Source organism: Neodothiora populina (genome assembly GCF_041146345.1).
Source record: "Neodothiora populina strain CPC 39397 chromosome Unknown canker_contig_8, whole genome shotgun sequence".
NCBI lineage: Eukaryota > Fungi > Ascomycota > Dothideomycetes > Dothideales > Dothioraceae > Neodothiora > Neodothiora populina.
Genome location: NW_027191411.1, coordinates 812214 through 838157, shown reverse-complemented (window position 1 = coordinate 838157; position 25944 = coordinate 812214). Strand labels below are relative to the sequence as shown.

At 52.1% G+C, this 25944-nt stretch overlaps 7 protein-coding genes across 9 annotated transcripts; 3 read left to right on the top strand and 4 right to left on the bottom strand.

Annotated features, from left to right (window-relative positions):
• Positions 1-65: 65 nt before the first annotated feature.
• AAFC00_006750 (uncharacterized protein) lies at positions 66-1544 on the top strand (the record flags this gene model as incomplete). The annotated part of the gene is made up of 2 exons (XM_069346749.1): positions 66-220; positions 290-1544. 2 exons carry the CDS (start codon positions 66-68, stop codon positions 1542-1544), a joined length of 1410 nt encoding a protein of 469 aa, XP_069199628.1.
• A 2834-nt stretch (positions 1545-4378) lies between these two features.
• On the bottom strand, positions 4379-11176 carry AAFC00_006749 (uncharacterized protein; the record flags this gene model as incomplete). Its single annotated transcript, XM_069346748.1, has 1 exon — positions 4379-11176. The coding sequence occupies one exon, from the start codon at positions 11174-11176 to the stop codon at positions 4379-4381; it is 6798 nt and encodes a 2265-aa protein (XP_069199627.1).
• A 565-nt stretch (positions 11177-11741) lies between these two features.
• On the top strand, positions 11742-12425 carry AAFC00_006748 (uncharacterized protein; the record flags this gene model as incomplete). The annotated part of the gene is made up of 2 exons (XM_069346747.1): positions 11742-12054; positions 12142-12425. 2 exons carry the CDS (start codon positions 11742-11744, stop codon positions 12423-12425), a joined length of 597 nt encoding a protein of 198 aa, XP_069199626.1.
• A 1507-nt stretch (positions 12426-13932) lies between these two features.
• AAFC00_006747 (uncharacterized protein) lies at positions 13933-17083 on the bottom strand (the record flags this gene model as incomplete). Its single annotated transcript, XM_069346746.1, has 2 exons — positions 13933-14787; positions 14843-17083. 2 exons carry the CDS (start codon positions 17081-17083, stop codon positions 13933-13935), a joined length of 3096 nt encoding a protein of 1031 aa, XP_069199625.1.
• A 1267-nt stretch (positions 17084-18350) lies between these two features.
• AAFC00_006746 (uncharacterized protein) lies at positions 18351-19559 on the bottom strand (the record flags this gene model as incomplete). Of its 3 annotated transcripts, none has more annotated exons than XM_069348371.1 (6): positions 18351-18518; positions 18572-18861; positions 18948-19078; positions 19199-19221; positions 19361-19386; positions 19487-19559. In XM_069348371.1, the coding sequence occupies 6 exons, from the start codon at positions 19557-19559 to the stop codon at positions 18351-18353; spliced, it is 711 nt and encodes a 236-aa protein (XP_069199622.1). The 3 variants fall into 3 exon arrangements, with proteins under 3 accessions (XP_069199622.1, XP_069199623.1, XP_069199624.1); XM_069346744.1 differs by having other exon boundaries at positions 18572-18855; XM_069346745.1 differs by lacking the exon at positions 19199-19221 and having other exon boundaries at positions 18572-18855; positions 18948-19116.
• A 1659-nt stretch (positions 19560-21218) lies between these two features.
• Positions 21219-24025, bottom strand: AAFC00_006745 (uncharacterized protein; the record flags this gene model as incomplete). Its single annotated transcript, XM_069346742.1, has 3 exons — positions 21219-22250; positions 22306-23812; positions 23871-24025. 3 exons carry the CDS (start codon positions 24023-24025, stop codon positions 21219-21221), a joined length of 2694 nt encoding a protein of 897 aa, XP_069199621.1.
• Positions 24026-24661: 636 nt separating this feature from the next.
• AAFC00_006744 (uncharacterized protein) lies at positions 24662-25855 on the top strand (the record flags this gene model as incomplete). The annotated part of the gene is made up of 1 exon (XM_069346741.1): positions 24662-25855. The coding sequence occupies one exon, from the start codon at positions 24662-24664 to the stop codon at positions 25853-25855; it is 1194 nt and encodes a 397-aa protein (XP_069199620.1).
• Positions 25856-25944: the final 89 nt, after the last annotated feature.

Genomic DNA, 25944 nt, shown 5'->3' with positions numbered 1-25944 from the left:
AACGGAGAAGTTTTCTCGAAAGTCGTGGAGGATCACTCGGGAGCATTGTAGAACGGACCACGACTATGATGGAAGGAAGCATGGAGGACAACAGAAGGCAGAGCAGGCTCTACTCTCTTTCTCCAGTAGTGACGACCAACTTGGGACTGAATGGTGTGCCAACACCGCCTCTGTCTCCTTCTCTTTCTGCATCTACCATGTCGTGCATCGTTCGACCACCGTAAGTGGTGTTTCTGACATGAAAACTCCTGAAAATTGCACTCATCATTTCTCTTTTCTCTTGCTGCAGAACACATGGTGGAGGCCCGCTTTCATCACACCCTACAACGCCCATAGACATGCCTGGTGCATGGGTATCAACGACAGACCTGCAGGCTCAGGTTTTGTCAAACACGACAAATACAGACAGAATAGAGCGACGCAACACCCAATCACTCAATCTCACAGAATCCCCCAGATCGTCTGCATCACCGAGTGTTTCAGCAGAGGCGGAACCATCACGCCACGACAGCTTCCGCACTCCGATGACCCCGGCTTCGGCAAACAATAATCAGCAGCGCCGTGGCAGCAAGACTGTGCGTAAATTACTGTCCCTTTCGGGCTTACGCAATAGCTTCATAGGTGGCTCGAACACTTCGCTTTCTGATCCATCGTCTGTGTTCTCGCCTAATCATAATCACAATCAACATCAAAGTGAAGGTGAAAGCGATCAGCAAAGCCAAGGCCTCGGCTTCACCACAGCTTGCACCTCCTCCAACCAGGAACGTCCTTCGTCCCGACTGTCTTCCTTTGGTCTACCACAAGGCACCAAACGTGCTGCCTCGACCTCGATGCCTTCGACTTCCAGTGATGACAAGCAGTCCCTGCCCAGGTCGCCCCTGCGTAAAAAGAAAAGCACTGGATGGTTCAGACGCACCAGTCAAATCCTCTTTTCCGGCCAGGATAACAGTTCACAACACGGCCTGAGCAGTCGTGAATCGCGCTCCCCCTCTGCCTCTACAGAGGGCAAGAGGGCCGGGAGTCTGTCGTCAGTCAATGAAGCCACCACGCCTGCTGCTTCCTCAAGACCTCAGCTCTCCCATACTCCTTCAAGTCCTCATGTCTCCAAGGCTCGTCGCCTGTCACGCAACTTCCTAGCAAGCGACGATCACCAAGCCCGGAGCAGCAGTCTCGGTCAGGGGCAGGTCCATCAGCCCAGCAGTCTTCAGCATCAAACCCTGCCCCAGAGTCCACCCCAGAGCCAGCCAAAGGACGAATCTCAACGTCAAGCGTCATCACCACCTGCGCTATTTTCTTCTCTTAGTCAAAGCTCGACTCAGGGAAGTTCAAGCCAGAACCAAAATCAGCCGCCCCGTCTACGTCCCCACACCTCTCAGCCATCTCAGACCTCTCAGACCTTCGATATTCCTAGCATTCAGGAACCTCCACGAACGTCGCACTCTTCAAAACCAACACTACTCCCCGAAATCGACACTCTCGCAGGAGGTAGACTGGATGGAGGCTACCTGGGAGCAGAAGATATGTTTGCAAACATTGGACGATAAGGAGCATAAGAGATGGACACCCAGCTACAAACACTGGGACGAAGAGATTCGAGAGGGAATAATGCTTCTTTCCTCTCCGTGTACAAGCAGCAGCATATTTTTTCTTGTCATGTCACCACAAGCGCTCGTATTGCTTTTCTATTGCATATGGCTTTTTTCATTGGGATCTTTGTGACAGATCTGGAAGCACGGCGCTCGAGGAGTCTTTTTCTGGAGTTTCTATTAAAGAGAGCACAGTACCGCATATTGTTTATTGTTTTGCTTTGTTTTTGCTCTTTCCACTTACAGCTCCGATTCTACCTCAATAGCCATGAAGGAAGAAAGATTAGCGACGGCAGATTGAGATGAATGCCATAGTTAAAAGCGCCGATGCGTTGTCTCTTATGTTATGCCATGCTCTGAATGCTGGGTTGTTTTCCTTCCGCTATTCTTTGTCTCTGTATAATTATTGTGTTTTCTATTCATAGAGGTCGTCTCTCTTTGTCTTGTGCTTTACAAGCTCTTCAAGCGAGTCAGAAACATTACAGACTATAACCCGCTATTCGCAGGTTCTATTATGGACCAAGATCACTGAGCTGGTTAGTTTACTTTTCAAAATGCGACATAAGACTGCTCAATAGGTAACAATCTCGTGGAGGGAGAGAAATTATGTATAATTAAGGACAACTGTTTAGCGGTAAATTTGAAGTACAAGAATATCAAAATGAGGAGAAAGATGTTCATGAATTCTTTGTTGAGTTTTATTTTACTGTCAATTTGCTTTTAGTAAATACTGCCTTGTATAACGTGCCTTTTTGCATTTTTTCTAGTCGATATATCATTGTTGTTGTCTTTCAATACAGAAATATGCGCGCACAGGTAGTGTAGCTGGCTATGCCTCCATGCTACACGACTGACTACTTAATGCCATGAGCAGACTTTACTGTATTCGTATAATAGCAGGTAAACTATCCTCTATGTTTTGTGGCCAGCCAGTCAGTCACATAAATCAAGTCGAACGCACTGTCGTTGGATTCGAATGTGTGCTTGTCTTAGTTGTAGTCGGCGGAAGCACTACTAGAAGCATATCTCATTTCTTGTAAGTACATCTCGTTACTTATAAGCACTATAAGCACTGTAAGCACATCTTATTGCTTGTAAGCACATCTCATTACTTGTAAAGATCGTAAGCGCCACAAGCACTGTAAGCATATCTCGTCGCTTGTAAGCACGTCCTGTTGCTCGGAAGCACATCTCATTACTTGTAAGCACTGTAAGCACAGTCTCTACAACTCAGCGCTTGTAAGCATCGTTAGCACCGTTAGCACCGTAAGCATCGTAAGCACTGTAAGCATCGTAAGCACCGTAGGCATTATAAGCACATCTCGTTACTTGTAAGCACATATCATTACTTGCGAGGACCGTAAGCACAGTCTCTACACCTCGACGCATAAGCACCGTAAGCACTGAACATACGTCTCATTGCCTGTAAGCATATCCTGTTCATTGCAAGCACATCTTATTACTCGTAAGCACATCTCATTACTCGTAAGCACATCTCATTACTCGTAAGGACCGTAAGCACTCCAAACACTGTGCCTGTAGACACTTATTCGCAGACGGACTTGTTGAGTCCTGCCTATCTATCGCAGCTTAATGATTGTCGTGATCCATGTGAATAATCCACACAAAAAGGGCGATAGCGTGGCACTCTTAGACTTGACAATAAGGGATCCAAAGGAAGAGGTCAGCGGTGGTCGGTGTAGAACGCGAGAAGGCGTGTCGTCTGTGTACAGTACGGCCGTTGATATTATCCTTCGGCACCCCCTTCGCTTAGTTGTTTTTCCTAGACATCTGTGGTCTGCACTGCGTAGAAGATTAGAGCAAATAGAAGTTTACCCCGGACAAGAACAACTATATCCATCGTAATTGGAGTCGGCCGTGGGAGTTGTTTGCAGATTTCACCAGAGTGCAACGCTAGCGTTATCGAGGGGGGGACCCTGTCCCTCCCATCCTGCTCCTCCTGCTCCTCCTCCTCCTCCTCCTACTCCTCTCCCTCTCCCTATCTTCACTTTCTGTCATCACGCCTATTTCGTACTTCATGTGAGCGTCTCTATCGTATCACGTTCCCCTGATATGTGAAAGAAGTATCTATAGCGTCGCCGACGCTATCTAGATCTGTATATTTCCAAATTGTCCGAGGAGGCTTGATACCCACTACTCTTCGTGATTATCATACACAAACCATCCCGAGTTAATCCGCTTCACTTACGCCGATGTCTCGCCCCTTCGGCCTCGCCAGCATCCTCGACCGGAGATCCTGTTCCTCGAGCAGAAATATCACAAGGGACCGAGTCCCCGAAGCCACGGTTTCGTGTACTGTATACGGTACACCAGGAAACAAGTGCGTGCGTATATGGACTATCTGGAGCTTGGTTCGGTGTGTCTTTCCGTAAGGTTGGGAAAAGACTGACGAAGGCAGGAGATGTGGCACGGCGTGGTTATCCACGTTCGCTAGAGAAGGCGTGTGCATGTCTTTAGGTGGGGAAAGGAAGTCTTACGATGAGCAGGGGAAGAATGTCTTCTAGAGAGCAGTGGAAGAATGTCTCTCAAAGAGTAGTGGAAGTATATGTCTTCGAGAATATAGTAGATGCACGTCTTCGAATGGATCATCGAGAGTCAATCAAAGCAAAATAAAGAGACATTGAACGCTATAACGCCTAGCTAAAAGTACCAGAACACAACATGTATACTCCGTACATACGAGCTGAATCATGAAACGCACCTGCCCTCTTTTCCCGGGCTCACTGACCCCGTGTAGGCTAAGGTATCGGCATCCACGAGGAAAAAGACCCTCAAACCAGAATCCCCCCGACCACATCGCCCAGCATCTTGAACCCATAATACCGGGCCACAGAGCCAAATACCTTCAACCTGCCCAGAACCTCTTCCTTGCCACCACTCTTTGCACCATCCTCGCCGGCATTACCACCGCCTACGACGCCAGTCCACTCGCCCGCGCACGAACAATGCTCCATGAAGTCATTGGCTCGGATAGAGCCACACCTCAAACACTTGAGGTCTTGAGTCTGCCATTGCAGGATCAACCTCTGGACCGACGAAAGCAAGTGCTCTTCGATGCTCAGGGGGTCGAATTGAGTGGTGCAGTTTTGACAGCGGACTACCAGTGGTGCTGTTGACGGTCTGGCGGATGATGGTGCGGCGCCGTTCACTGCTATTGCGGCCGCGGTGGCTGCTGATAGTGTGTCTGAGGAGGGTATGACGTCGCTGTCTCGACAGAGATCAATGTCCCGTGGCAGACAACACTCCGGACAACTCAGTTGTCTGATGACAAGACTCGTGCTCGGGTTCGCGAATGCACCTGCCGAGCTAAACTCGCGAATCTCGAACTGTGACAGTAGTTCCTTGCGTAGAAGACGTGCTTCTAGCGTTATTGTCTTGTCTAGTGAGAGGATCTGGGTGATGCTTTTGACGAGTTGCAAGACTGGATTCTGCAGAGACAGGTGCGAACCAGGTAGCTGGGGAAACGTCCAGTCCGAGATCAAGTCTGCGTGCAGTGCTTCTGTTCTTTGACGCTTGATCAAGCCATTGATTTGTTTCTTCAGTGGTTTAGAAAACGTGGCTGCAAGGACTGTGCCTGGTGTGGTCTGGTCGTCTTTCTCAGAGTTGAATATCGACGCGTGAATAGGTAGTTGTGTAGGTCTTGGTGTCCCATTCGGTAGTCCGTTCGATGGTCGCTTCCGATTGTGCATAAGTTCAATATACTCGACTATCCAATCATTAAACACAGGCTGGAGGATAGGCGGTAGGAAAGTCCCAATCTGCCACTCCATGATAGTGTTGAGAGTCTGGTTATCAGCCTCGACGACTTCGGTACATCCCTTTCCGCCATAGTTGAACTCATCATACCATACCAGGTAGTCCCAGTACTCCGTGATCGCCAGGTCAAGGAAGTTGAATGACGGCTTCGCGTTGACCGTCTTCAAAATATACTGACTGTAAGCGTACGCGTTTCCAACCTCTGCTTTGGTGGTCTGCAGAAGCAGTCGATTGGCACTGGCGAAGACGACATGTGAACCGACTCTTCGGAATTCGGACATGAGCTGCTGCAGTGCCTTGCGAGACATCATTTGCACATAGTAGTGCAGCGACTTGTCGTACAGATAAGACCCTGGGCTCTCAATCCAACGGACGAGGTGTTGGACCATGACGTCGGCCATACCACCTCCGCGACATGCCTCTTCCCACCAAGCCTTGACCATCTCTCGTAACGCGATGATGCCGGCTGCGGCGAAGGAGTTCTCGTTCTGGGCGTGCGACAACTCTGCAACACTTTCTTCACCAGGGTCAGGTACAGAGAGGCCCATCGAGTCGCTACCCTCAGCATCATTTAGGATTGCTGAGCAAAGAATGGTGTTGATCGACAGGTTCTTGACGCTCAGGTCAATGCACACAGACGAATAAGTTCCGGGTGTGTTCACCGAAGGCATATCGACAGTCTCCATAGCACCAAGAATATCGTCTTTCTCGTATCCGGCATGGTCAGGTCTAGGATTGGCGGACCACCACAAGACAACCTTTTCCTTCTGCAACCGACGCGCGTATTCAATGTCGATGAGGAAGCGTGGATCGTCCTTTTCCAGATTGCAAAGAGGGATATTGCCGTACCGACTGAGTTCGACAAGATGCGAGATCCATGAACCAAGGTCCAGATAGTGACCCACCAAACGTTTCGCAACAAAGGATTGCCAGCCAAGCGGTGGGAGTTGCTTATCATCCTCATCCGATTTGAGCGGTAACGTTGGGAGACTCTGAAGTGCTGGCAAATCGTGTCTCAATAGTCTAGGCTGCTGCGATTGCACGACAACCATCAGGGGTCCAGACTCTTCCTTTTGCACCTTCTTCAACACATCGCTCACTTCCTGCAGGGCTCTCTTTTTAGTGGTGACTTGTACAGTCTTGAAATGTATGTTGTCCTGGTAGTCGAAATTGTCCTGCCATTGGTCGCCACCAGCCTCTTCAAGTCGCTTCGCGAGCATGTCGTGGTAGATCTTGTCGACGTTGGGCATGCCTTGATCAGCGCGTGACTTGTTGAGCACAACGATATATGCCTCCTTGCGGGTGGTCGAGAAGAGAGCAAAGACCTGGCGTTCACCAGCGATCACATGATAGAGATAAAGATATGTGAGCGGCGATTGAGTGAGATATGGCTGCTTCGATGCCACATGATGAAGCGCGGAAAGGTCAAAGCCATGAGTGATACCCTTTCCAAGTACTCCTCGCTGGCTCTCGTCAAATGTGCAAGTGCTTCCAAGGGTGAGCAATGCCCTGACATCCAAAGGAACCTGACTCTCATACACGCCCTCGACACTGGGATGACTGAATAGCTCGGAAAGTTTGTCAGCTTCGTGAATGAACACCGACTCCTGCATGCTCAACTTGAACAAGTGCACGGAGGGATGACCGTTAGGCAAGGTGTGATTTGTGACCTTCTCCACACTGACACCGTCGACAGAAACATTAGGCAGCTCATCTCCCTTCAGGTTGAGGAAGACCTGGCGTGGAACGATGACCTTGAGCTGATGGACTTTCTTGTCAATCAAGACAAAAGCCTTGACCTCGCCTGGGCTCTCACCCTCGCACAATTGCAGCACCTGCCAAGTAGATGTGTATGCGAGTTCGCTCTGAATTCTGAACATGTTGCCAATGGCATCCGTGTTGTCCACTCTTCGCTCTCCGAAGAGCTGGCGGCGTCGAATCCTTGCCTGTTTTTGGATCTTCCATTTCTTCTTCTGATACTGCAGCCAACCTTCGTAGTCCTCGGTGATCGAGGGCATGTTCGGTGGCAGACTATCGAAGGGGTTGACTGGCGCAGGTGCTGACGCTTCAGCTGCCTTGCGTTTTTGTGACGCCGGCACCTTGGTGGCGATGGCCTTGCGGTTGAACTTAGTCAACGACTGCGAACCAAAGTCTTCAAGGTCACCACCCAAGCGGCTGTCGAGTGTATTGAGCTCCGCCTCAGCCAATGGTTTCTTAACAAAAAGATCGGTCATTTTCTTCTGCTTGAAAACATCGTCCTTGATTCGAATACGTCGATTGAGCCACTCGGGGTGAGCTACACGAGGGACAGGATTGTCGCGGACCTTCTGAAGTGCAGCAGGGATGGTGATGAGCTTCTGGATCACAGACCCCAAACGCTCGAGGTAGTAATCCCAGTCGATGATGGTGCGAGGATCCATATCTTCAGGGTCCTCCTTCATCCACTTTCTCAGGAAGTGTCTCTTGACGGACTCTTCGGAGGAGAAGATGGCGACTGGGATGGCACGTTCGGTGACAGGGGAGTTTTTCGGACGAGATGAAATAATGTACTTGCAGTTCAGACCCTTGTCCTTGATCATCTGCTCTCCGAGAAACTCGGCAAGACGTTTTGCAGTGGTGATGGCAGTGGATTTCTGAGCACCGTATTCCTCCAGCGTCTTGGTCATGCTCTTGTTCTCGCAAATGAGGTCGATCAGCTCTTCGTCCGCAAGAGTGGATCCGTGAGAGTGCAACACGTCCAGCCATCGATTGGCGACCTTGGCCACTGCTCCATACGTCTCCTCCAGCGTCGTTCCTTCCAGGAAGAACTTGAAGATTTGTGTCTGGAAAATTTTGATGAGCTTCAGCTCTCCACGACGCTTCACCTCGAAACCCTTGAGCTCAGCAAGACTGCCATCGTGATTGAAGACCGCATATCGCTTTTTCAAGTTCTTGTCTTCCTCTTTCGAGGTGGGCAGGATCATAGCCTTATACGGTCCATCGACCTCGAAGAAGATGGTGTTGTCGCTGTGACTTTCGTACTTGAACGTTCCTGGGTCGACCAGTGTTTGGTACTGATGATTTGTGAATTTTGCATGAACGAGGTGATTCAACATGACACAGGGATATGAGATGGTGACCTTCTTTCCGTTCTTCATCTTGAACGCGAAGTTTTCCGGGAAAGTCGCTGGCAGGATACACCAAATACCGTCCGTGTCCAGTTCGAGCGGTCGTCCGATCCTCTCTACAAGTTGTCGAGCCATCTGAATGATCCGCGCGCCTGTCAAACAAGTGACACCAGCCATCTCCATAGAGTACCATCTCGACCCTTTTCGCATGACATAACCGTAAAAACTGTTCAGAATGACCTTGTGAGCCAATTGTAGAGAGTCGAAGAGGATGATCATCTTTTTCGCCTCTTCCACTTCCACTGCACTCGCACCAGACTTCTTGAGCTCGTCAGTCTTTCCCTTCCAGACCTTCTGCTTGCCCTTGAAGTCGTATCGACGATCTCTGAAGTCTTTGACAGTGTCCACGTAGAAGGGATTCTCTCGTTGACAGATAATGGCTTCCCTCTCAATGGTCTTCGCGTCGTGGATCTTGTGGTAGATCTTCTTACTGTAGTCCTGCAATCTTTTCTTGACGAAGCCGGCTTGTTCGTCGAGAGAGAGGTCCTGGAACGTTCGTGTGAGGGTGCTCTTGTATTTACCAGGGAATTTTTCGTTTTCCAGCGAATGCCGAATCATGTTGTACTCGTCACGCTTCGCAGGTAAGAACTCGCCTCTCCAAGCCCAGGGCATCCTCCTGTCACACGTCTTGCCTGGTCTGTTGAAGTCACACGCAGCACAGTCAGACTCTTGGATCATAGAGTCAGGTTGCAGACGATTCGTCGTCATGATGTTTGGATACATGGAAGCGACGTCCAAATGGTAAATGGAAGGGCGTTCGTTGCGATTCGGTATGTTCTTCAGCTGCAGCAGCTTCTCCACGATCTGGGCCTTGACTTCATCGTAATTCGCAATATCGTCCATGGATTTCTTCTCTTCGACCACGATACTGAACTTCAGAGCTGCGTCGAGATCCTCGAGTAACTCGTCAATGGCGGTAGGATCGATGGCGAAGTTGCAAGGGATATCGCTGCGGAAGACTCCAGCCTCGATACTCTCGACGTGACCTCCTACGTACGTCTCGGACTCGAGAAGATGGCCTTCCCAGAAAGCCTCTCGCGGCGCTTGATGTTTGTTGGGTAGAACAATCTCCTTCTGGTAGGCTTGAACCATGAGCAACATCTCACAAAGGGTTCCCGTACCTTTGCGCAAGACGTCGTCTGGTCCGAGAGGAATAATCGTACACAGGGAAAAGATGAAAGGGTGGACGTATTTCATGTAGAGGTAGTATGTGGCGACAGCGTCGGAGACAGAGTACTCTGCCAGGATCTGCGGCTTCTCGGCAGCATAAGGAGTCATGAGTTCAGGATCCAGCTCATCAGGATCGTACCCGAGCTTTGCGACTGTGACGGCTTTGAGACCACGACTTCCCTGGGGCAGGTAACTGTCACGACTGACCCAGGCAAAGGCGTCCATGTGCGCGCAGTAGTTAGACTGGTATATGTCTTCGCTGTTCTTGCGGAAGCCAATCTCCTGGTACATGTCGATGCCGTGTATGCTCGCTCGCGCCTCGACGAAAGGCCAATCGAAAAAGTCACCGTTGTAAGTGACGATGATTGTCGGTCGAGCCTGCTTGATACAGTCGAAGAAACGTTCGATGACTGCCCTCTCGTCCGGTTCGTTGAAGATCAGGAATGGCCCCTCGTATTCGGGCTTAGGCGTGTAGTCGAAATCAGAGATGTCTTCGGAGACAATTTCGCGATTGGTGATGAGAAAGCCTTGACCGTCAATCATGTAGGAAATCATCATGATCTGGTCGATAGCGGCGTCAGGAAATTTGAGAGGTAGTTTGGTCGTCTCGATATCGTAGGCTAGCACGATGGGATCCGCACGTTGTAGCCTTTCTTCGTTGCATGTGAGTGTGATATGGCCGTGCTTGGCCTCGACGACATACCACTTTCCCACGCGAATGTCCATATCTATGGCGACTCGTACATGATATGGCACATCATACTCGCGCACGTCGACAATGTAGTCGCTCGCATCCAGTACACTGTTCGGTCGTTTCTCATTCTCCATATCGTCGTCAAACATGTCGATGCCAGCATTGGCGCTCGCAACCTCGGCGTAAGTGTCCATGGCATTCATCTTGCTCTTGTTCTTCTCTGCTATCGGCGCGATTCCCCTCCTCACAGCCAGCAGGTCGTTGACATTGGCAAAGTACAGCGCGAGGAAGTTACGGCGGTACCCGAGCAAGTGGTTCGGCATGGAAAGGTCCTCCTTATCTATCCTCTTGACCGTCTTGACCAGACCCTCGAAACTCCTGCGACACCATTCCTCCACCTCTTGCTCTTTGCCCCTCTTGCAGGCGATCAGAAAATAGGGATCGTACTCGACCGTGGCTTTGAAAGTGGATCCGTCGTCGTGAAGAAAGTAGTAGTCAACGCCCGCGCGACCACCGGGTATCTTCGAGTCCTCGATGCTGGTACTGTGCATGTTGACCAACCAGCCTTCCCTCTTCTTGCCGGCCTCGAAGCGCTCGAAGCCCATTGTCTCATCGATGCGGTGGGCCAGCCGCGTGGCTTCGAGTTTCTCGTTGAGCGAAGACTGCTCGGATGCACGCAGCGACGAGGCGTCGACTGTCTTTGGTTTCCGTGGGCCTCCATATGAGGTCTGTCCATTTTTGCCCGCGCGGCGGAACTGGCCGGGCTTAGGTGCTCCTGCCATGATGAGGAGAAGAAATGGTGATATGTGATCGAGTGAGAGGCCTTTTTGTCAGGAGATTAGGAGACTCGGATGTTTCTGCTCAAACCATAGCAATTATGTCTATGTTCATGTGTATGATATCGTCAATGGAATCGTGGACAAGAAACAGCTTTTTGTATCACAGCTGTTCCTGAAGTCGTAAAGGGCCTGGAGCATGTAAAGATTGACAGTGGCAGTGGTTGTGACAACAATAATGGGCGAACTATACGGAAAACAATTCGAGGACTAAGGAACACGAAATGGCACGCGTTTTCCCATCAACGAATAGGGCTTGACGCGTCTCTTTCGCGTTAGTCAATTTACTCGCGTTCCCTTCGCTTCTCGTTCTTCTTTAATTCTTTAATTGATTCGATAGAAGAGTCCGAGCGTCCAGACCCTGAGATACGATACCTGGTAGGGCTGAAGTACAGTACAGTTAATGGTATGCGATCATAGACTCCGATATCCTCCAACAATTTCTTTATATCGCGTACTAATTGAAACATCACTCTTTCCCCTATTATACCCACAAAAAGCCACAATCATGATGGCAGACGACACAAGGCAACAACAGCAACCACAACAACACAATGGCGACACGACAGACAAAGCCTTCCGAGGCGACCAATGGACCACAGCAGCGCCATCCTACAAGCCGCCCGAGAACGCCAACCTGATGCCCGGCGGCACCGAACACACGGCGGGGGGCAAGACCGTCGACATTGGGCTCGTGGATGCTGCGAAATCAATCAAGCGCGAGGACTGGACCACGTTCCACCGCAAGCCTTGCGTCAAGGATTCGTACCTTACTGGAATCGGAGCCGGCGCTGCTGTCGGGAGCGTCAGAGCGGTGTGGAGAGGTATGTGCATTCTTATAATCCTTGCCTGTTGATTTGAATCGCAGTCACTCGAACAAACGAGACGCGGCGAAGACTGATCCATTCCAGCGCCAATCATGACATCATGCAACTACGCCGTGTCCGCCTTCTGCATTTCCTCCTTCGCCATGTACCAATACTGCCAGTACCAGCGCCGAGCCGAAAAAGAAGGCATGAAGCGCGCAATCGAGATCATCGACCGCAAGGGCCTCGAACGCAAGCAGAAAGAAGCCCGCATGGAGAGGGCCAGGGAGCTACGGAGGCAGAAGAAGGAAGAGGAGGAGCAAGCTGTGTACGCTAAATTGAATGCCGACAAGGAAGCCGCGGGCAAGTCGTGGTGGAAGGTGTGGTAGTCGGCTCTCACTTTTCCGAAGGAGTCCGTTCCTGTCGTGGCACTATCCTGGCAGAAAAGAGTCCTCGAAGCCCCCGCCACAAGTCATATGCTGAGAGGTCCACTCACTCCAGTGACACAGTCCTCTCAATTCACACTTCGCTGTCGTCTCTGGAAGTCCATGTCAATTTTCCTCGGTCAGCGTTCGTAGATACAGAGAAGGCATGTGATGCATCACGCGTCTGCTCTCCCACTTGGCCGTCTTTCGAACATGTCTCCAAGTGATGAAGTGGCGAGACGATCGAGCAAAGAGAAGCAAGACTGATCGACCGACCGACCGACCTACGCATCAACGTCCACGCATTACCAGCAAAGCAACCCGAGATGCCGCCACCATCTCCACCTCTGTACAAAACACCCAATTCCCTTGCTGCCAAACCATTACAATCTCGCATATATATAAATATACTGTCTACCACAAAACCCATCCAATCAAATGTCTTGCTATCTCTGTCCCTTTCAGAAGGTCACTTCTCGAAAAACACGAAAAAGGAACCAATAGCTATACGCTTTGCGAGGAAAGAAAAAGGAAAAGGGGCTAGGAAAAGACTTTCTATATTTGTGAACAATCATACAACAAGACACTCTTTCCAAAGTCTCTCGGCTACAGCACTAGGCCCCACTGGAGAGCAGAAAACAATGACAACGCTAAAGACAGATAACGACAACAGAATAACGTTCCGGTTATACAACTGTCCGACCGACTCGTATGGCGCCCCCCACGTTTTCTTTTCTTATAAAAAGAATAAAAGAAGAAGAGCACCAGTGCTGTCCGTGACTGAGAGGTATATATATAGCTTTCTGCACTATTATTCGCCTATGGGATAAACATATAGGAGACTGAGATGAAGCCAGAGAGAGATTTAAGAAACATTCTGGGAGCGGGTGTGGGAGGACTCTTCAGAGCTAGAGGAAGGCGATTGCGAAGCGGGCACCTTCTTTTTCTTCTGTATAGAACAAGAAGGACGCAGAGACGAACATGTAGCCTTATGACTTCCGAGCAGTAATAAGGCTGACGGAACTAGCCACCGATTTCCATCTCTGCAGCGACCGGGAAGGGTTAAGGGGGGCGCGGGAGGATGTCTTGCATGCTCGCAGCAGTGGTATCGATGATGAGCAAGTAAGAAAAAAAACAATGACAAAAAGCCCAACGGGGAAATGAAACGCAGAACAAGACAGAAACCGGGATACAGGAAAAAGGGCAGGCAAGTGTTGGCAGATGAGGTTTTCTGGTGAGAGAAAAAAGAGGTTCGGGGGAATAAGCATATATGTATGAAAGAATACAAACAGCAATGCAAAGACGGGGAAAAAAGAAGGCGACGCTAGAGAGACACCCAACGAAAAAGAAGAACAACATAAGAGAGGACGCAAATGATGGGATAATCAAACATGACAATCAATCGACGGTTTCATCCATGCGGGGGAGCGCTTTGTGGCCACAACTAGAGCGACTGAACTGTGCATCTCCTCTAGAAGTTTGCGACCCGCACTCTCAGAGACTCCAGGTCATCTTTGCTTGCCCGCTCTGGGGACTTTGACAGCGAGACAGTCGAGTGTGGCACCGGTGGCAGGTCTTTGTCCAAGCTTGACCTGCTGAGCCTTGTGCTGCTGCGACTGAGGCTGTTGTTGTCTTTGTCATCCTTTGGCGGTGTCGGCGGTGGCCTGCTGGGCACTCTTGCACCCTCGAAATCCCCATTGACCGTCGGGCCGTCTGACTTTGGCGGCGTCGGAGGTGGCACCTCGCCGAGACTTCGACTGGGCATGTTTGCGTTCCCTAAAACCGCTGGCCAGGAAGGATGGGACTCTGGGCTTCTACCGCGGAGGGACTCCTTTGAACCATGAGGAGTCATGGCTGCTGAAGTTGCACTTCCACTCTCAGCTGCTTCGCCGATGACCGGTAAAGTGACCATATCTTGTCGATCAATCTCTGAGTTTCTGACGGCGCTGATAGAACGTTCAGGAACATCAGCCTCGGATGCCCCATGCTTTTTGCTTTTCTCTGCTTGCTTCTCTGCCTTTCGCATGACAGCGTCGGTACCGATTGGGTTGCCGTCACGGTCAATGTTGCCGGTCATGTTGACCCCTGCCAGCTGCGGGTCGTCGATCGTTCCTTCTGATTTGCGAACTTGATGAGCAAGCGATCCCACATGGTCGAGGACCTCGGGGTGCTCTTTCTCGTACTCGGCGCGCTCACGCGTTTTAGTTATGCCGGCGATGAACTTGATGAAACGGTCACCGTATCGTTCTGGGGGAACCGCAGATATTTGCGATTCGGGCGCAGATAAGCCCTTCCAGAAGTGCTCAAAACGCTTGATGAAAGAATACTGTGAATTGAGTCAGCCATTTATCCGTTTGCGAGCAGGTTCGACGAAGCCTTACATGTGTGAGGCAGTCAATGATGCCCAGGTAATAAATTTCCTCGCCTAACGTGTCATCCTCGTGCGTCGCTCTGAATCCACCGTCGTCGCTGTAAAAGTAAAAGTTCTTCTTGTTAGGCTCGGCCATGAAGTCAGGCATCCTATCCAGGGTCTGGTCCATGGGGACGGGTCTCTCGTTCTTGATGAGTTGTCGAAGTTCTCTCGCCTTGCGAGCGTTCTCTAACTTGCTGGGAGTGCGCATCAGCATGTTTGGATGAGCCTGCTCGTCCGCCTTGTTGCCCCCGGGTTGGAAGACCTGGAGCGTCTTGTCGCGCAGGTTTTCCTCGTTTCCTCTCTCGAGGTCGTGTATACCGACCAACAGAGAGTAGTCCATGATCTTGAGTTTCTGCAATAGAGCGACGTCACGTTGCATTTGCTCGACAAAGGCATGCTTCTTCGTCGGACCGAATTCGAGGTGCAGGTTGCGCCTTAGCCAGTTCAGGTCTTTCAAGGTGGCTCGAGGGTTCTTCTCTAGCTCCTCTTCCTTGAAGTCTCGGCCGATAGTGCTGCCTTTGAGATCAAACGTTCTGTGGATGTCTCGATGCGGGGGAAACAGATTGTTCATGACAACAAAGTGGATTTTTCGGCCGTAGGGAATCTTTACTCGGTGCAAACCATAGAACTGACTCAGTAGCGTGTTCGGATTAGCCCTGACGTGGTCGTAGTATTGCTTCAAGATTTTGCGCAAAAACTTGTGCTCGGCGTGGTGGATGGTTTTGATGATGTATTTGTAATCGCGGGAGAAATAGAAGAAACTGCCAGACTTTCCTGGGGAGCCCAGTTCGGAGAGGATATATTTGGATGTCAGGGAAACAAGATAGTCTGCAGGGTCGAGCTGAAAGATAGAACGAAGGTGTCGGAAGACCCAGGGAGCGTAATCTTTGAACTTGAAGTCGTACTTGGCCGAGGGGGTGAGTTCGTTTCCGGTGATGTCGAAGGAGAATTTGTGTTTCGCGTAGAAGTCGGCATCGGTGAGTTCCCTGTCGATTTTGGCATTGGTTCTGCTTACGGTGAAGCGGAGTCCAGTGAGCATGTTATACGCCGTGACCCAGTTGACGTGGTTCTGATCAACTTTGGTGCCCACGACAACGCGATCGTCGTCATCATCGCGCTTCCGCTTACTTGCTCTCTTCTGCTTGATGTGCTCGGTCCATCGAGCTGCATCCTCGTCCTGCGCCAACTCGTCTAGATGGGCATCGGAATTGATGGAACGCGTCGCTCGGCGGACCAGCTGTGAAGAGCCACGCCTCCTGCTAGGAGTCGATGGTGAGAAGCGACCGGTAGCAGAGGCAATCGCGTCATCTGCGCCGCCATCCTTCGAGGTGCGCGACACTTTGGGGACCTCGAGGGTGTTTCGATGTGTTAGCCGATTCGGAGCGGTCGCCGACGACAATGAGGCCATGGAAGAAGAAGCCTGTGAGAAGGCGGGAGGTGAGGAAGCACGGTGGGCAGACTGCGGTACGCGAAGCATGCTGTCGTCGGTCGTCTGGCCATTTTCACGCACGGGCGACAGCGGGGCAGGCGCAGCAGGGAGTGCTGCCAAGCTGACAGACCTTGGTGCTGGAGGAAGGGCAGGGGGAGATGTCGCGGGCGGAGACACGGCGGTTCCTACGTCGTTGGACACGGAATGACTCGATCTGGACATTGGAGACTTGGAAACACCATTGGGTCTGCTGCCGTTCCAGTGTACCGAGGAGAAATAGCCATCCTCATCTGTGCTTGGTGTTTTGACTACGACAGGCAACTCCATCGATCGCTTCCCGCTCTCCATGCCGATGCTTTTCTTGGATCTCACAGAACGCGTGCTCTCTCTGCCGGAAGGCGTCAGGTCTCGGAGGCTAGTGTTACTCCTGTTATCGTAGATGGCTCCGTTGGTCAGCGGCCAGGCGACATCTCCATCCGGACCAGAGGGGCCGCCATTCATCAAGGGGCTGGCCTGCTTGGGCCACCCTCCCGGAAGATCTTCGACGGCGGGTGTAGGTCTACCGTCTGTCGGCACAGATGAGTATTGCGAGGATTTATGCTGGGTCTGGGGTTGTTGATATTGTTGTTGTTGTTGTTGTTGTTGTTGTTGTTGTGGTGCTGGTGGTGGTGTTGCAGACGAGCGTTCGTGCTGTAAATAAGATTGGGCGTGGGTCAGGCCGCCAGAAGGGGATTTGGACATGTCGGAACGGTCTACATAATCCGAGGCATAGGATGGCATGTCGAACTTTTGCAGCATGTACACACCATTGAGCGGAGACGACACCTTGCCCAGTCTGTCCCCCTCTGGGACTGGGTGAGGTGAGGTAGAAGCCAGCTCGACGGCTACGCCGATTTCACGCCTGGACAAGCGGAGAGGGCCCTTGATCGCGCCAGTATGGGACTCCTCGGCAGATGGCGAAGAGAAATAATGCAAAGGGATGCGCTCGGAAATCAATGTGGTGATTGATTTTAGTGGATTAATTGGGGAATTGGTCGTGTCGTGAGTGTGAGTATGAGTGTGTGAGGTGGAAAGTGAGAGATTCAGGACCCTGACGACGTTCGACTGTTGGACGTTCAGCTTGTGGTTGCTGCGCCTGTATCTTAGGTACCTACTGTACCTTAGTTACGGTAATTATCTTTCCTGCCAACCTTGATATACTGTACTAAATAGTACAGACGGATCCTTACTTTACTTTCTAGTGTTAATTAGGCCCTTACTCCTGCACTCCTGCACCCACGCAAGATCGCGTATTGCTCTTGCACGACTAGTCATCGTAGGGCTGGCTGCTACTTGGCCCTAGTCTTACCTTACACACATCATTACAAGTACCTGATATGGCTGGCTGGTGCTCGCCCAAGCCTCATTTTGCGAGTCGTCTTGGCGGTGTCTGTGACTTAATTTATCACACGGGACCACCGGCCCACCCTTAACCCGAGCTCCGAATAGTAAAAGCCCTCCCGACTACAATGCTCGGCTGGTGGAGACTTAATCTCCTACCCAGTCCAGGCCTGTGTGTTGTGTGTCCACCGCGACAGCGCCGTCGTCGTATAATCTGCGGATCCTGTTCAATCTGTTCGATCAACATCTCCCCCGTGTCGTACTGTATGCGCAAAGCTGCTTGATGGCACAGCACTCTCAGGAAACACTATCCAGGCAGACTCGAGCCTGTTCACGACAAAGTGTGACAAAATGTAAACCGAATTTCAATGCTGATATATACTGCACCATTTGTCGGTCTGAGGTTCTCCATTCTCATGCTTACAGTATCCACCCGTGCCATTAACGCCAGTACACACGCGCGCGAGAGAGAGGGTAAAGAGCTTCAAGTTCATCCAGAGCCGCAGAAAAGAAAAAAAGAGAAAAAAAGAAGAACAAAGTATCGTGAAAAGCTCAACCACTGGTATCTCATCAGATCTCCCTCACGTGGTACACCGGACGCCAGCAATCTACGCCCGTTTCCCATCCCTACAATTAGAAAAAAATCGTAACATTACAGACTTGACGCTCAGGCAGCTGCCTTCTTGGGCGAAGCCTTCTTGGGTGCAGCCTTCTTTGCGGCGGGTGCCTTCTTGGTGCCGGCCGCCTTCCTGGGCGCGGAAGCCGTGGTCTTGGTGACGCGACCAGACTTGGTCTTGCCCAGGACGACAGGCTTCTTGTCCTCGACAGCAGGAGCCTTGTTGCCGGTCAGCCAAAGATACTGAGCAGCATAGTAAAACATAAACTTACGTCTGTTGCGCTCTTTCTGGGCTTGGAGCTGTTGGCCTTGGCCTTGGTGGCCTTAGCAGGGGCAGCCTTCTTGGTAGCAGCAGCAGCCTTAGGGGCGGCCTTGGTTGCGGCAGTCTTAGGCTTAGCAGCCGCCTTCTTGGGCGCGACCTTGCCCTCAGTCTTGGGCTTTGCAGCCGCCTTCTTAGGGGCAGCCTTGCCCTCAGTCTTCTTAGCAGTAGGTGGCGAAGCGGCCTTTGCTGCCTCCTTCTTGACACTGCTTGAAAGCTTCACGGGACCAGAGGGACCTTGAACTAGTATTAGCACAGAAAGATCAAGGACACCGACCGATGCTAGCTTCTTTTCTGAAGTCTAGGATCGTCAGGGACATAGCACATACCTTTGGGGCGCTCGAAGACACCAGTCTCACTTCCGCGAGTGAGGGCCTTGTTGAAGTGGGAGCTAAGCATGGCATCGGAGACACCTCCCAGGTTGTTGTTTGCAAGGACGTATTTCTTAATGGCTTGGCGACTGCAATCGACATGTGAGCGAACCGTTTCCAAGATTGACTTGCAGCGGGGCAACTTCGCCACTCGATCGCTGATTGTGCTCAGAGCAGCGGGTTCAAGAATAAAGAAAAGGATTACTGACCTGCTACCACCCTTCTCCTTGAGCTGTAGTTACGAGATGCGTCAGTACTGGTCCAGTATCCGTTGTGGGTTTGTTGTGAAGAAAAGCAGTCGAAACGCCGTGCGCCCGAAGCAGCAGCGTTGCGACCCGATCTCAAACAACATCATCTATGTTTTCACTTACGTTCATGATGGCCTCCTTGATCATATCTGCAGAAGGGTGATTAGCAGGTGCTTGCGACAAGCAGAAAACAAGTGCGATTCAACGCGATCAATGTTGTGGTTGTCTAGATATCAATGCATCACATACCCTGGTAGCTGGCGTGAGTAGGCGCAGCTCCGGCAGCCTTCTTGGGCGCGGCAGCGGCTTTCTTGGGAGGCATTTTTAGAGAATCTAACACGACTGGAATATAAAACCGGGTCTGAACTTTCGAACGATGGGTCGAGAGAATGCACAAAGACGCGTCTTGAGCAAGAGAATGGCGGTCGCGTTTGCAAATGTCAACTAATCGGGGGGAGGAAACCTAGGGCGTCGCGCGGGCGGCACTGGCGGGGCTTCGCCGCTATATACTTCCGAGCGACGCAGCGTTGTGATCTTGTTGCTTCTTGCACTTTCCGCTAAACCGCTTTGAGCACCTTGGAACTCTTTCGTGTGCACCAGCTTGATGTCTCTTCGTCTCTCTCGCGACACATGCTGCTCTGCTCTGCTCTGCTCTGCTGCTCGTTTCTCGTCCATCCCCCATGTTTTCCTTTTCTACTCGTGCTTCCCTCTCCCCCCCTTCCCTCACTTCTCTCCTCCCACATAGAAAGGCCACGGCAACGCCCAATCCTTGCGCCCAAGAATGATTGGCCAAGCACCAAAAGGACCACATGACCAAGATCCCGACTCAACGTATTGAACTTTCTTTTCCACGCAGTAGTCGTGTGTGTCAGCAGTAAATAACAAAAGATACCGTCATACATTACCTCGTTGCACGTACAGTATCCCGGGCCTAGCCAGCCAGCCAGCCAGCCAGCTCAACAATCCGCCCATTTCCATGAGGTGCCTTTGCCTGCCTGCCTTTGCTTGCTTTCGTGTAATTACCTTACTGTATCATGGGATGAGGGACCGAATGGGATGCACCCCAGACGGGCTAACGAACGATAAGAAGCAAGGCCCGTGCTGGCCAAAAGCGAGCCGTAAGCGAAAAAGTCTCGCTTGTCAGTCAGTCGGTCGGTCGCGGTCGCGTCGTGGAACTTCATGCCATGGCGAGCATGCCCCGGCTACGGCTGCGATTGATTGCTATCTGCGGGCCTGCCTTCAGCCTCGTCGTCTTTCCCACTTTCTACTTTCTTTTCTTCTTTTCTTTCTTCGCTTCGTCTGCTCGACGACGTTTGTTTCATTCCGCGACTGCGCGTTCGCGACTGCGCGTCATGATGGGTGTTTCGCGTTTATTCGCGTTTATTGTGTGATCATCTCGATGTGCAGTACGAGACAATCTGTAGGTACAGTACGCGCGAAGAAAAGCGCGGTATCATGGGATGAGTAGGCATGAAGGGTGGTAAGTCGTAGACGACGATTCTTTTGCGCGTGTTCTTTACTCGAGTGCGCGTGTCTTATTCGCATGTATAGGCATTTAGGTACTCTGCGGTGATCAAGACTTGTTGGTCGAAGCTACTAGATGTATAGACTCGACGCGCAATGGACAACACTCGAGGCAAAGGTACAGTGGTAGGAAGAAAGACAATAAAACACGCGTGGGATATACACATGCGCCTGCCGTTTGCGTCGTCCTCTGCTCTGCATATACGGTAAGATATGGTATGGTAAGGTAGGTAAGGCAGGTAGTCAGCAATAAATCTCGTCGAGTCTTAGTGTCGCGTCGAGGGTTCCTTCTTCTTCTTCTTCTTGATTTTATCTCTTCTTTGATTGCTTGAATAAGGTGTTCTAGGACCAGAAGGTGCAATGCCCGTTAATTGAATTCTATTCTAACATACTCTGAAAAGACCGAGCATGTCGATCGCATAGGTGAAGAAAAGTGATACGGTAGGCCTCTAAACCCCTACAAAAGCGTACCCGCAGACCCGAGCTTGACACATCTACTCTCAGCCTTGTCCCGCTCATGTTCCTCGACGAGTCTCCTCCTCTCGAGCGCCTCCCTCTGCTCCGCCTCCAGAAGATCCAATTCCTTGTCTAACCCCTTCTTCCACTCCGCATCGCCATACGCGCCTCGCAGTCTGCGTCTGGCGCCCTCGACGAGTTGCTCTTCAAGCGCAGCCAGCGCTTCTTGCCTCGATTCTTCTCGCTTCTGCGCCACGGATCTCGCGTCCTGGAGTCTAGCCCTCTTCGCCGCTTTCTGCGCGTCCGCCTTGCTGTCTTCGTATGCTTTTCGTTTGCGGGCGATTTCGTCTCTGCGGCGCGCGCGGTCGGCGAGGAAGCGGATGCTGTGGGCCAAGTTCTTCGCGGACTTGTCGTCGTCGGCGGCTAGATACATTGGTGGCGCGGTGAAGAAGAGCACCCGGCCTTGGTCGTCTTGTTCGAATTGCTGGCGGACGGAGGGCGGGATGCTGGCATTGGCGACGTCTGGAAGGGTGTACACTTCTATTGGGGCAGGGTCGCGATATGACGATGTTGTCGGGCGCGGTGGCTGGATGGGATGGTTCGTTTGCTGGGCGGGAGTCCCTACCGGAGCCGTTGGGGCTGTGGAGGAATTGGCGGCGTATGTGGATGGGTGCGCTGCCGTGCGTGATAGAGAGGCTGTGGGGAGTTGCTGCTGGGGGGTGGAGGGAGCATTGTTGAAGTTACTCGCTTGTCCTGATAGAGCGCGTTGCAAGGCTGGCGCCGGTGACATGGACTGCTGAGGGTATCTCTGTGGTGCTGGGGTGTTTGAAGGGCGCGTCATTGCGGCTGGTCTCGCAGCTGCAGGCGTCGGGACATTCGGCATTGAAGCACCTGTGTGAGAAGTTGCCATAGGCATCGGTGAGTGACTCTGGGCCACATGGGGTGACATGCGTGTTAGTGATGCTTGGCGCATTGCCGGCGTGGGTGCTGTCTGAGGCGGCGGTGTTGGGGTCGGCTGGGGCGGCGGAGACTCCTGGCACAAGTCATCAGTATAAACAGTGGTAGTGTTCTGACTATGACAAACTTACTTGAGGGTCACGGGGCTTCTTGTGGACAGCACCAATCTTGGGAGGTGCGTTGTCTGCGCCCCATGCTGGCTTGGGTGGCTCGTCGTTTTCCGTCATGGTGTCCTTGAGTAGATATGCGATGGGAGAGGGGACCTTTTTCATTTTTCTGGGGACGGCGAAAAGATCCATCTCGTAGTCTTTGTCTCTGACCTCGTCGGGCAAACAGCTCGCCCACGTTTTGATTTTGTTGAACTTGAATTTTTCCTCGTTGTACCGAGCCTGACAGACATAGACCTCCTTGTCTGGAGAAAGCCCGCGCGGTCTGCCCTTGTAGTAGCGTGTGAAGAACATGATGAAGCAGCGATCGACTATCTCATCGACGCGATGGTCTCTGTATTGCCCTGTTTTGACGACCTCGTTCTCCAGAAAGTGCTTGTCGAACCTGTGCACAGTCTGCTCGGGACGGTAATACCAGCAGACATTGACGAATTGCCCAGCCTCGGCGTCTTGCCAAGTACGGTAGATCTGGCAGGGGATGGGTTTTGTCAAGTCATTGACGTTCTGGATATGCACCCAGTCTCCGACCTTGTACAGCTCGCCGTTGTGGAGTATGCCGTTTGGCATGGGCATCCTGCCTTCGTCCATGGCGTACTCGGAGTCTGGCTTGGCCGTCTCTTCTTGCGCCAGACGGTGCGCCTCCTCTTGCAGGTGAACGGCGTCTTTGTATATCTGGCTGTCGTCGAGATTGTACTCCTTTGCGTTTTCGAACATGAGATGGACGTCCTTGATGAACTGCTCCAGGTGCTGATACTTTTTTCTTTTCATCTTGCGCTTGAGCACGTCAAAGGCCATTGGGTTCTTGATCTCATTGAAGTACTCGGGCATAACTGCCTTGTCAGGAAGACGTTCGAAGGAGTTGATCATCATCTGGCCCGCTTGATTCCTAGGTTTCCTCAGGCCCTTGAGTATGGCGTTGATTCGTGCCTCGGTTGGAGTCAAGACCTTTGGCGGTCGGCCTCGCTTTCTCCTTGTGTCGTGATCCTCGGCCTTGTCTGTGCCTCTGTCGCCCTTGGTCGCTCGACTCGCGCGACGTCGCTTCTTCTTGCCGCCGTCGTCATCGTCGTCATCATCTTCCTCTCCCTCGTCGTCGTCGTCATCGTCGTCGTCGTCGCCCTCGTCTTCGTCCATTGGCAGGTCGTCTTGGGCGGGAATCTCTCCGAGATAAGGAATCTTGGCCATGTCTCCCGTAATGACCTTCTTGTCCACCAGTTTCTTTAGTTGTTCTTCGACCAGCGACCGGACAGTGAGCGCATCCTGGTAGACACCGGCGTTGGGACGATTGTAGACCTGGGCGTTGTGCGAAATAAGGGCAAAGTCGCGGACGAAGTGGGTAAAGTGTTTGTACTCGCGATTGTTTATTTTGGCCTTGATGGTGCTCATAGCAATGGGTTCCTTGATGACATCGTAGTAGTCGGGGATGGCGCGCTTGTTGACCTTGCGATGGAAGACTTTGGACGGGTCGTAATCACTGGTGGTGGGTGGGTGAGCAATGCGCACTGAGCGCAAAACGATGGGGACAAACATACCCGGCAGTTCTATAGTCGTAGATGTAATTCAGCATGTCCTGCATCGCAGTCCATTCCTCCTCGGGTAATGAAGGGGACGAGGGCGCATTGGCAGGGTTGGGTTCGGTAGAAGGCACCGGGGTCTCGTCCGGGCTCCCTGCTCCTTGTTGTGACATGATGGCGGATGAAGTGTTTGATCAGGGTCGCATTATAAGATGTCTGCGACGATGTTGTTGCTGGCAATGCGTGGTTCCATGGATAGATGGAACAATGGGATCAATGGAAGCTTGAGTCTTGGAATCGCGTCTCTGGCGCGAGGAAGACAGGAAGACGTGAAGTTCGAAACGCCTGACACGCTTGTTTTCGGTCATCTGCACGTCGTGACTCGTGTTCGTCGGCGTTTGTCTCTCGCTGACAGGGTAAAGTCCGATCCCACGTCATCCGTTGATGTTCCTGTCTTGTGATCGCCCTTGCGCCGCAGCCGCTGTTCATGCCCTGAGGTAAGGTAAGGTACTAATGGTTGTCACGCAATCTTGTCAGTTCGCTTGTAGATTCGACTATTCATCACGTTGTTGCTGCTGTGCCGGAAGGCTGGAAGGGAAACACGCCAGACCGCAGATAGTAAGTACAGAGGCTACAGTACAGTAGCTACCTTAGCTTCCAGATCATCTTAGCCACCGATGCCGCTCCTTCCTGATCGGGCATGTGCTCACACTGATATCTGTCTGGCAGTATCTTTCCAGGAACTCGCATTTGGCAGCACACCATCCATCGGGGGAACGCCCAGACGAGACACTAGACTGCCTTAGACAATGCGCCTCCGGATCCGTGGGCCGTCAGGCATGACCCAACTGACTCTGCCCGATTCCGCCACGTGGGGTCACCTCAAACATGAGATCTCCCAGAAGACCAACGTCGCCGACTTTGACCTGAAGTACGGCTACCCGCCGCAGCCGCTGGACACGACTTCCTTCGACGACGGTCTCGCCCTCGGCCATGTAGGCGTCGAGCTAGACGGCGAGCAACTCATCGTTAACCCACGCGACGTACAATCCAAGCTCGACCGTCCCATGTCCCACGGGCGCGGCAGTGGCAGTGGCAGTGGCAGTGGCAGTGGCAGTGGCAGTACTAGCGCAATGGGCAACACGCACACGTCGACAACAGCAGGAAGCCATGCTATACTCCCTCGACTGAGAGACTTGTCGCCTCTCCAACACAAGCCGGGTGACTCTTCTTCTCCCCATCAACCACAACCAGCACACCATGCGACGACGGCACAATCACCACTCTCGCTGACCAAGAAGCCCCACGACGACATCACCCTCGACCCGCCCAGCATCCCTCTTCCCTCGCTCTCAGGCACTCTAGTCCTGCGCATAATGCCCGACGACAACTCGTGTCTCTTCCGCGCCCTAGGCTCAGCAGTCCTCGGATCCTCTCTCGACCCCGTGACCGAATTGCGCTCCATCGTCGCCGAAACCATATCCTCGAACCCAGACTTCTACACATCCGCACTACTGGACAAAGAGCCCTCGGCCTACTGCGCGTGGATCCAGCGGCCGGACTCCTGGGGCGGCGGCATCGAGCTGAGCATTCTATCGCAGTTCTTCGGCGTCGAGGTCTGCAGCGTCAATGTGCAGGACCTGCGCGTCGACCGCTTCAACGACTCGCCTGACGTCTCGCGCAGGTGCATCCTCGTCTACTCTGGCATCCACTACGACGTCATCGCCCTCGAGCCGGTAGATAACACGTCGTCGACGGGCGACCAAGACCGCAAGATTTTCGAAGTCGCGACGTTTTTCACTGGTGAGCTGGAAGAGCAGGAAGATGGCGGCGCGCTCGAGGGCGCGAGGGAGTTGTGCAAGGTGCTGCAGAAGAGACATTATTATACTGATACCAAGGGGTTCAGTATCAGATGTGGGGTGTGTGGGTGGAAGGGCAAGGGCGAGAAGGCGGCGAGTGAGCATGCTATGAAGACGGGCCATACGGACTTTGGAGAGGCGTGATCACGTTGCTTGATGGAGCAAAGAAAGACGAGGCCAGCTTTCACGAGAGCCGGATAGTCGTTCTTTTGAGTATGTACAGGAACCCACGT